We start from the raw sequence: 11,010 nt of genomic DNA, 5'->3' as shown, positions 1-11,010 counted from the left end.
TATACACCTCACTTTCTTCGGACCAGAGAGACTTCACCCATTATCTGTCTGCGCCAATCGAAAACAATTCCATTCATAGCAAAATTACGATACTCAACGCTGTGAAAATCAGTGGTATTGTTTTGAAAACCATTTATTGACGTCAGTGGAAGAAATCTTCTCATCGGTGATGAGTCTTCGTTGTGCTCTCCACCGCCCACACAGGCTGCTGGTTGCTGGGGCCAGGTTCTCGGAGTTTTATTGTAAAAAGAGAACTTAACTCGCCGCGGTGGCTCAGTGGTTAAGGCGCTCGTTTACCGAGCCGTAGTACCCGGTTTCGAACCCGACGGCGGCGGCCGCGTTTCGATGTAGGCAAAGCGCAACAGGCGCCCGTGTGCTGTGCGATGTCAGTGCACGTTAAGACCCCAGGTGGTCGAAATTATTCGGTGCGACGAAAAACCTACTCTGTGTCACATCACATGGACCTGCCAAAACATAGACATGGTCCCCAAAATACAAAACCCGAGTGCGGAGCAATGGGACACTCTGCTGTCCAGCGACCGCTGTGAAAACCATCAAGGTCTGGTACAGCGAGCTCAACGGGCGGCAGTGGCCAGAGGAGCCCTGGACTGAGGGCAACCGACCATTGATTACAGGCGCACGACTTCGACAGAGAAGGCTCCTGGGGGTAGAACCAAGACGTCTCTGAAGATGCCCCCAAACCGCAGGAAAAAGCATAAGGGAAAATTATGTTTTCCCTTCCTTCCTTCCTAGAGCACTCCACTATGGCACCTCCTTCAGTCTCTCGTTTATCCCTTCCTTTACGGCGTGGCTGAGGTGTCCACCGACGTGTGTGTGAGAAATATACTGCGCCATTTCCTTTCCTCAAAAACCAATTTATTTTAACTGATAATGAGTGTCCCAGTGCTCATTTTCCCAGCGAAGCCCATTGTTGCGAAAGCACTGGCTGTTGCCATCAAACGACAGCGGCGGTAGAAAATGGGTCTTGTGTGCGAGGTGTCTATTTATTTATTTACAGAATAGTGCAGACTGAATCGGCCCAAGCAGGAGAGGGTACATACATTTGTTAGTAAGTACTATGCCTTAGGTGTCAAGTGTACGAAGTGTCAAGTTAATATGCGTCAAGTTACACTAAATTCGCGTTAATCTGCCCTCAATATTGCCGTATATGTATTCTCGATTTCTAGGTGCATAAGTGTGGATCTCGCGTTACATTTTAGAGCGAGAAGCTACCACAGAGTTGGTCTCCATAGCTTGTAGCCCCGGGCAGCTAAGCCTACCAGCGATCCTGGACAATACTCAGAGACGCTGCGTCCTTGGTCATAACGCACAGTACCCCAATGTTAACCTAACAGCCTAACAAAACCATGTACACTTCCCACTAGCACACGTCACTTCCGGTTCCCATCACCGAGGAGGGCTGCACTGGCGGGATTGCAGTTATTCCCCAGGCCCCGTCTCGGCGATGGCCTGGAGCAGTGGCGCCTCCATGTCTGTATCATTGCACGTCTTGCGGGGATCATCGTCAAGGAAGACGTCGAACACCGCCACGGGTGCCTCGCCCATGCCGTCATCGTACGACCTCTGCATGCGACGCTTCAGCTCTTGAGGTCCCGCCAGAGCTGCCGCCTGCGACCACAGAGCAGTCCATCAAAGACAGCCTGCAGAAACATTGAGCGAAAAGTGTATCTCTCCATCCATAACACACGTAAAGATGTCCGATCACACGCTGCGAGCGCAGTCAAGGCGTAATTACTGAATATCTTCAGCAAGGCGGAAATTCCGGTGAGTTGGTAAGTATTCATGATTTTGTTCACAGCGCAACAAGAACGGGAAAGACGAAAGGGTTACACAAACAAGCGCTGACTATCAACTAGTTTTTATTGAAGAACGAAAGGCGTATATATACAAATACTAAAACACTTATGAGGAACACAGAAGTTGTCTGGAAGGCCCGTGGGAGTTTAGATACCTCAATTCCCTCTCAGATAAAGCAATTTAAGGGCTGCTGATACACAAAGTAATTCTCTGGTGAATATGAAAGGCCTCCATAATCTCGCGTGTAACTTTACTTACTCTATCTTACTTTGCTCTAATGCTACCCTAGTAGTAGTGAGTAGTGCGACCCCGATTATTTGCTGTATCCGAGGCCCAGTGCCACAGCCCTAATATATTGCTACAGGGCAGAACAATATATTGTAGAACAAGATTTTGACGCAGCTCCAATCTCGTTCGCAATAAGCGAGCGTTCGTTATAACAGCAGGCATTATAATTTGGCTACATAATGTAACGTTCAACAGTCTGGAAAGGAAACACCAGTTTACAATTAGCGGCGAGGCGCAGGAAACGGTAAAGGAATGTGTCTACTTGGGGCAGGTGCGGCCAGATATTCGGATGAAAGGGAAATAATTTAGAATAATAAAAAGTGAGGTGGCGCGCATTTTGCAGGTACTGTCTTATCACGAATAGCAATTTACTCACATCTCTGAGGAGAAATTTTATAACAGCTCTATTCTACCGATAGGCACCTATGGGGCAGAAACGTGGAGGCTTGCGAAGGGCAATCAGCTTAAAATTGAAGACAACGCAGCGATGTATGGAGAGGAAAATTATTGGTGTAACACTAAGTGACAGGAAGAGAACAGAGTGGGTGAGGAAACAAACGCGGGTTATTGACATTCCAGCCGAAATCAAGAAGGAGCGGGACTGGGCAGGGTATTCACTGCGAAGGCAAGATAACCAATGCTCAATAAGGATAGCGCACTGCATTCTGAGAGAAGGCACGCGTAGCAGAGAGCAGCAGAAAGTTAGGTGGATGGATGAGTTTACGATGTTTGGTAGAATAACTCAGCCGTGGCTGCCACAGAATAGGGTTAATTGGAGATATATCGGAGAGGCTTTTGGCCTCCAGTAGACGCAGTCAGGTTCATGATGATGAAGAAATCCAGATCATGCTTGGCGCCCTGCTCCCATGGCCAGATGATGATTAGCCGACGCTATATGTCCAGCAAGTTGCCCAACACCGTCAGCTGGCCCACGTGCTCGTCTGGAAGCAGCAGGGAACTGATGCGCACCTCCACAAGCTTTGCCGTAGATAAATTGAGACTACAAAAACGGTGACCAAGTCTAGGACACCGTGTTTAGGGTCACCAGTACCACGTCAAGACTTTTTCGAGAGCCTGCTCTGGCGCTACTTTGGCCTTACAAAGTGCCATGACGTGTCAGTGATGTTAAATGTGAAGTCCTTCCAGAGCGAACAGCGCAGCCTAGACGGCGGCATTTCTGTTCTGACATCGCGCCTGTTGTGCGTCTCAAGACATGAATACGTGGTAACGGCAAGCGAGTTCTAGTCGTCGCGAACTTCAGTTATGACTGATCGCTTATTTTTCTACGTGTCTTGTTTGTTTTGCTTTTGAATGTCGGCTTGGCTTCGAGGCTCTCCGCATCACGGCAATGCCCTTTTTTTTCGATAGGGCGAAGAGTAATGCGACCTAGTATAGTCACATGGTGCATAGCTGACCCAGAAGACCGTGATGTAGCGCTAGCACTATCGCGTCTCGGCCGCCACCATTACCATTTCCCTTGCGTGGCTCCAGGTATTGGTGCTAAATCATTACTATAGGCGTACCAACCCCGAACAACAACCTTGTAATCTTGTTTTGTCATGCGCTGTCGCTGTACCTCGGTTTGCAGTCGATGGGATGAATCTCAGGTAAGTTCGGAGTGGCGTCGTGCCAGCTGTAACCAATCAGAGGAGAGCGTCGCGCCACCTAAGTCGCGTAACCTGGTGGTGTCGTCACAACCTGCCCATATGATTTTTAAGCAAGCTATCACCTTGGCTCATCATCATCATCATCATCATCATCATCATCAGCCTGACTGCGCCCACTGCAGGGCAAAGGCCTCTCCCATGTCTCTGCAATTAACCCTGTCTTTTGGCAGCTGCAGCACCCTCCGTATCCCCGCAAACTTCTTAATCTCATCTGCCCACCTAACTTTCTGCCCCCCCTGCTACGCTTCGGATTACATGCCCTGCCCAAGCCTATTTCTTCCTCTTGATTTCGACAAGAATGTCATTAACCCGCGTTTGCTCCCTGACCCATTATGGCTGCAGATGCTAGTGGTAATTATATTAATCATCGCCCGCGAGAGGTTGCTCGGAAAGAGCAACATAGGTCGCATGGTAGCGCTGGGCTCCCATCGCAGAATAACCACGCAACACTTGACGCTGAACCACTGCGCCAGCAGTGGTATGGGGACCCTCAGCGATCTATGAATAAGTTGAGAAAGGCCAATACTGCATTTATGTGCATTAATCCACTGAAGCTATCACGTCCATACCCTTAAGGCGGAGCGTAAGTGTCTCCTTCAATTGAAGAATGACACGTCTACTCGGTTTAACTGCACTAAGCCCCTACCACTTTTTAAGCACGTCATTCTAACAAGCGCATAATAAAAAACTGAAAACGGTTTGGTTTGGTTTGGTTTATGGGGGTTTAACGTCGCAAAGCAACTCAGGCTATGAGGGACGCCGTAGGGATGGGCTGCAGAAATTTCGACCACCTGGGGTTCTTCAACGTGCACTGACATCCCACAGTACACGGGCCTCGAGAATTTCGCCTCCATCGAAATTCAGCCGAGCGAGTGAATTACGCAGCTGGCCTGCAGACACGGACGGTGGCGTGGTGCGATTTTTTATAGCAGCCAGGGTTAAACGCATGCACTGTCAGCATCACCCACCTCCTGAAGAACGCCGTCATTTTGGCTGAGAGTGCTCTTGCCCTTCACCACCCGGCACTCTTCATCGGCATCCTGATCCTCGGTGGACAGCTTGCACACGTCCTTGTAGCTTGTCTTGCCCCACATAATTTCCCTCCCGTTGAAGACAGAGGAGATGCGCACAGTGGGCGCTAGGTATTGCATTTCCGTCTCGTGCGCCAGATGGTAGATGTCGGCGCCCACCTGGAAAGGAAAACAAGGTTGACATAGCGGACTCGCGCCAGCATGCAAAAGCCCACCTTAGGTGTTTTTTTCGACTGAGGAGCGGTCAAAACGCCAAACATAACTTTGACATGTACTGAAGTATTCGCTGTAATCACCCTCAACATGGTAGCGAAAATTGGAAGGAACGCCTAAGCTCCGCCTAAAGGGTATTATGCGATCCCTAATGGGTTAATGCCCATATATGCAGAAGTGGGCATTCTCTACTTAACATTGTAGGTCCCTGGGAGTCCTCACACCTCTCCTGACGCAGTGGCGCAGCGGTTAAGCTATGCGCCTCTGCCCTGCGACGGCAGGAGCTGACACAGGCAGGACTTGTGCGATGCAGGTTGCTCCTCCCAGCAACCTCTCGCGAACAATCGTTAAATTAAATGCCACCTGCCACGGTGCGCAGTTTGCTCACAATCCGGTGGGCAGGTTGTGATGACGTCACAAGGTCACGTGACCTAGCTTGCCCACCTACCTCCTAGATTGCTTCTCTGAGGATTTTTTGGGAAGTTTTCACTTGCGGTCGACGACGTCGGCGACACCGCCGGATTTTCTCCGACACGAACTCCCAAACGCTATTGAGTTAAAGGTGCGCTGAAGAGGAATCTGAACTCGTCGTCTTGCTGCGGGAACTCAGTCTACAGGTTCCCAGTATTCTTAGAAACATCGAATTATTGCCCTGTGCGGCCGATTTCCCTAATTAAATCGGATTAACGTCCGGCTCCCACCTTTTTTTTTGAAATCCCCGCATTCGCTGGGAGGAGTCGACCAACGCATGGAGTGCCTTTCATTCAATCTCGTGGCGACTTTGCTTTCGCTTTTATTTTGTTTCTTTAGGTTTCCGTGAATAAATAGATCTAGTCAGAGACTGCATAGGTGCAAATTGGGCCCACGGAAATAAAAATACACGTGGTCTCATTGCTTTCGCCGATCACTACGTATCACTGCGCCGATGGCAAAGCGGCAAGCCGCCACGGGGCTGGGTGAAAGCTTGGTCGACTCCTCCCACCGTTTGCGGGGAATTCAAAAAAAAAAAAAAGGCGGGAGTCCGACGTTAATTCGATTTAAATTAGGGAAATCGGCCGCACAGGGCAATAATTCGCAGTTTCCAAGAATGCTCGGAACGTGTAGATCGAGTTCCCGCGGGAAAAATACGAGTTCAGATTCCTCTTCAGTGCACCTTTAATATAACAATACTGCCTACTTAAACCATGCATTCTAGTTCCTACCAACAGTGTCCGTCTAACATTTGGCACACTAATTCCCGCGGCGCCCTCTTTGCAGCTCCTTCGAAGTTTTACCAGAAAGTTTACCGTCTTACCATGCGTTGCCTACTATTTTGGGTGCAGGCTCTTCTTCGAGGAATGGGCTGGACGGCTAATAAAGTTGCCCTATTTGAAAGCCTATTTCAGCGTCACACTTCATTGATTCAGGCCATCCGCGGTGTAAATCATAGGATATGAAAATTAATGAGTTAAACTCATTAGAAAGTCAATAACAACCTATCTCTCCTTTTAATGGGCTCATTTTGGATTTATTTTTTGTTTTGTTTGCTTTGCTGTGCTATACACTGACGCCATTAATGCCTAACCAATTTTCTTTGCTTGTTACTAACTTATTATTCATACTTGTGAATTTCAAAGCTGTTCTATTTATATCGTTTTATACTATACGCTTTCTCTAATTTAATTCCTTGCAGCATTTTATCGTTGATTTTTTACCCGTATGTATTTCTGTTATAGAATGTTCACTAATGCATTTTTTTCGTTTATCCATTATTGTATCTTTGTGTTCTCTTTATTGTGCATAGTGCCATTTCTTAGAGGATACAGACCCCGTCAAGACAAATTTGTTTGGCTTTTTGTCTGCACTCCCCTCATCTGTACATGTATAGATGCAAATAAAACTTAAATTAAAAACAGTGTGGAGTATTTTTCACACTCCAGTGCACTTTTTTCCTTTGTACGTGAGCATTACTGTTTTTCTCCGGAGGCAACGGCAGATGCACATCGCAACCTCCTTTAAGGCTGGCCTCCCACGCTTGACGAGCACAGATGCCCTTCTGTTTGTGATAGAAACACAAGTTGAAGCTTTTATTTGAAAGAGCAATGCATTTACTTTTGAAAATAAACCTGTGATATGAATAATTTTCATTTTTTTCTTCTTTTTTTTTAGAGCGCCCTTCTAAATAACTATTCCCTGGTGCGAAAACGACTCAGCATTTCTCGAGGTTAACATTTCACTGAAACGGTTTTTGGACCAGTAGTTTATCTAATAAACTCCCCCCCAAAAAAACCTTCAATTGGTTATTTCTACCCGTTTAAATTATATTTTCCCTCCACAGTCCTTGAATCACAAAGTTACGAATAAATGCTCTGAACGATGCTCTGAGAACAGCATTGTTGCTGGAGCGTCCTGCGAGACAGGTAATAGGTCTATTTACAGATTGCATGTACCGTGGTTACTGAAAAGGGCATCATCATCATCCGCGCGGGACAAAAGCGGGTTAATGACATCCTAGTCGAAATCAAGAGGAAGAAATGGGCAGGGCATCTAATGCGAAGACCAGATAACCGATGGTCCTTAAGGGTAACGGAATGGATTCCAAGAGAAGATAAACGTAGCAGGGGGCGGCAGAAAGTTAAGTGGGCGGTTGAGATTAAAAAGTTTGCGGGGATACGGTGGCCGCAGCTGGCAAAGGACAGGGTTAATTGGAGAGACATGGGAGAGGCCTTTACCCTGCAGTGGGTGTAGTCAGACTGATGATGATGCTGATGATGAATACTTTCGCCTCGTACACAGTGAAAGTTAGTGACCCACAGGCAGGGATAGAGGCAGAGGTAAGGCCTTTCAGTTTCCAGACCACTGCGACGGGACCACACCACAGTGATGAAGGCCCATACTGCGAGCGGTTCACCACTTGAGATGTCGAGCACCGGGGGTAGGGAGCAATTGTACTGATCGAAAAAAAAAAGACAGTGAGTGTAAGGTGGCTATGGGGATTTATCCCCAAGCCTCCCACATGCGAGCCAGAGGCTCTCTTCGCTTAAGCTACCGCTGCGGTTGCGGATTGGATTTTTACAGCTATTGGTACAGCCTTTGCGAAAAGTGAAGAGGCAAGGTGTTTAGTTGTATCAAGTAGTGTACGTCTAAAAAATGTTTACACTCTTCCTGGTGCAACGCATTTCCAGGGATGCTAACAGCTATTGATGGGCTTCGTGAACATCTTATTGGTGTTCGTGAGCACCCTTATTGTATTAGGGCGCTCGCGAACGCCCTCAAACGACGGTATCGCTGGGACAAGGCCATTACATCTTTAAAACCTTGTTGGGTGCTCACGAACACCCTGAAAATGGTTTATGAGACAATATAAGGGTGTTTATGAACATCATGAAGTGTGTTAGCCCTAGAACGCTTTAGGGCATCTTTTTTTAAACCTGGTTTGGTTTGGTTTTGGTTTTATGGGGTTTAACGTCCCAAAGCGACTAAGGCTATGAGAGACGCCGTAGTGGAGGGCTCCGGAAATTTCGCCCACGTGGGGTTCTTTAACGTGCACTGACATCGCACAGTACACGGGCCTCTAGAATTTCGCCTCCAAAGAAATTCTAGCCGCCGCGGCCGGGATCGAACCCGCGTCTTTTGGGTCAGCAGCCGAGCACCATAACCGCTGAGCCACCGCGGCGGCTTTTTTTAAACCTGGAAGGATGTCAAAGCTTCACAGTGTACAAGAGCTTAAGTAGTTTCCATGAAAGTCCTAACTTTTCGAAAGGCGACGAATACAGCTCATTTCACCTTCACGAAGTTCCGGAGGTTGATGATGATGATGATGACGGATTTTTATGGCGCAGGGGCATCTGCGGCCAAAGAACGCCAAGGCACAATTTCCCTTCTGCTCAAGGTGGGGTCCAGGACCCATTTTCCAAGCATATCAGGCCTATGTAAGCAGAGCACCAGACCAGGGGAAAGCTTGTACCCATTGTATAACCGGCGGGTACCCGGCGGCACTGGGGATCGAGCCCCGCACCTTTCGCATGTTAGGCGGGTGCTCAGACCACTAGACACCACTACGGTGACAGCGGTGACAGAATTAGCCTGAGACTACTCGGCAGAAACACATCTATTGATATCTAAATCTTGAGACTATTCTGCAGAAACACCTCTTGATCTCTAAACCTTGAGACTACTCTGCAGAAACACATCCCCTGATGTCTAAATCTTAAGACTATTCTGGAGAAACACATCTCTTGATGTCTAAATCTTGAGACTACTCTGCAGAAACACATCTCTTGATGTCTAAATCTTGAGTCTATTCTGCTGAAACACATCTCTTGATCTCTAAATCTTGAGACTACTCTGCAGAAACAGATCTCTTGCTCTCTAAATCTTGAGACTGTTCTGCAGAAACACATCTCTTGCTCTCTAAATCTTGAGACTACTCTGCAGAAACACATCCCCTGATGTCTAAATCTTGAGACTATTCTGGAGAAACACATCTCTTGATGTCTAAATCTTGAGACTACTCTGCAGAAACACATCTCTTGATGCTTAAATCTTGAGTCTATTCTGCTGAAACACATCTCTTGATCTCTAAATCTTGAGACTGTTCTGCAGAAACACATCTCTTGCTCTCTAAATCTTGAGACTACTCTGCAGAAACACATCTCTTGATTTCTAAATCTTGAGACTACTCTGCAGAAACACATCTCTTGATTTCTAAATCTTGAGTATATTCTGCAGAAACACATCTCTTGGTTTCTAAATCTTGAGACTACACTACAGAAACACATCTCTTGATTTCTAAATCTTGGCACTACTCTGCAGAAACACATCTCTTGCTCTCTAAATCTTGAGACTGTTCTGCAGAAACACATCTCTTGCTCTCTAAATCTTGAGACTACTCTGCGGAAACACATCTCTTGATTTCTAAATCTTGAGACTACTCTGCAGAAACACATCTCTTGATTTCTAAATCTTGAGTATATTCTGCAGAAACACATCTCTTGGTTTCTAAATCTTGAGACTACACTACAGAAACACATCTCTTGATTTCTAAATCTTGAGCCTACTCTGCAGAAACACATCTCTTGATTTCTAAATCTTGAGACTACTCTGCAGAAACACATCTCTTGATTTCTAAATCTTGAGTCTATTCTGCAGAAACACATCTCTTGGTTTCTAAATCTTGAGACTACACTACACAAACACATCTCTTGATTTCTAAATCTTGAGCCTACTCTGCAGAAACACATCTCTTGATTTCTAAATCTTGAGACTACTCTGCAGAAACACATCTCTTGACGCCTAAATGTTGAGACTATTTTGCAGAAACACATCTCATGATACCTAAATCTTGAGACTGCTCTGCAGAAATACATCTATTGATGCCTAAATCTTGAGACTACTCTGCAGAAACACATCTTGATGCCTAAATCTTGATACTATTCTGCAGAAACCCATCTCTTGATCTCTAAATCTTGAGACTACTCTGTAGAAACATCTCTTGATTTCTAAATCTTTAGACTACTCTGCAGAAACACATCTTTTGATCTCTAAATCTTGTGCATGTGCTGTATGACGCACCGAAATGCTGTAGGCAAACTTGCGGAGCGTCTCGTCGTCGCCTCCGGGCTCCACGAACTGGTCCCTGATGTGGCGGAAGGCTGCCGCTGCCAGGAGCCGTTCGCCGGTGCATGCGACCACTTCCGGCCGACGAAGCTTGTGCGTAGCCACGACCACGTATTGCAATTGCGGAAGCATCAGCCGCAAGTGGTAAAATCCCAGGAGTTTGAGCAGCGGCGGCACCGTGAACATCAGCTTGTATTTCGTCATAAAGGAAGCAAACTTTTCCAGAAATACGCTCGTTTGATTCTCGCCTAAGTTACTGGTGCAGCGGTCTCCGGGTCGGTTCCAGTCGAGATTGATGCCCTACGCATGTGCAAATAAGAGAACAGAGTGCAGTCCGCTCACATTGAAAGCGATGAACAATCAGTTGCTGTCGCTCTAACGTCAGCTTGATTTGA

At 46.8% G+C, this 11,010-nt stretch overlaps 1 protein-coding gene across 1 annotated transcript; it reads right to left on the bottom strand.

Moving 5' to 3' along the window:
• Positions 1 to 1,440: 1,440 nt before the first annotated feature.
• On the bottom strand, positions 1,441 to 10,801 carry LOC149366574 (uncharacterized). Its single transcript, XM_089571350.1, has 3 exons — positions 10,571 to 10,801; positions 4,742 to 4,963; positions 1,441 to 1,629 (listed from the first exon to the last, which is right to left on the bottom strand). The coding sequence occupies exons 1-3, from the start codon at positions 10,799 to 10,801 to the stop codon at positions 1,441 to 1,443; spliced, it is 642 nt and encodes a 213-aa protein (XP_089427476.1).
• Positions 10,802 to 11,010: the final 209 nt, after the last annotated feature.

Source organism: Amblyomma mixtum, chromosome 1 (genome assembly GCF_055824585.1).
Source record: "Amblyomma mixtum isolate Tamu chromosome 1, ASM5582458v1, whole genome shotgun sequence".
In the NCBI taxonomy this organism is placed as follows: Eukaryota; Metazoa; Arthropoda; class Arachnida; order Ixodida; family Ixodidae; genus Amblyomma; species Amblyomma mixtum.
This window is presented reverse-complemented; position numbering and strand designations above follow the sequence as displayed.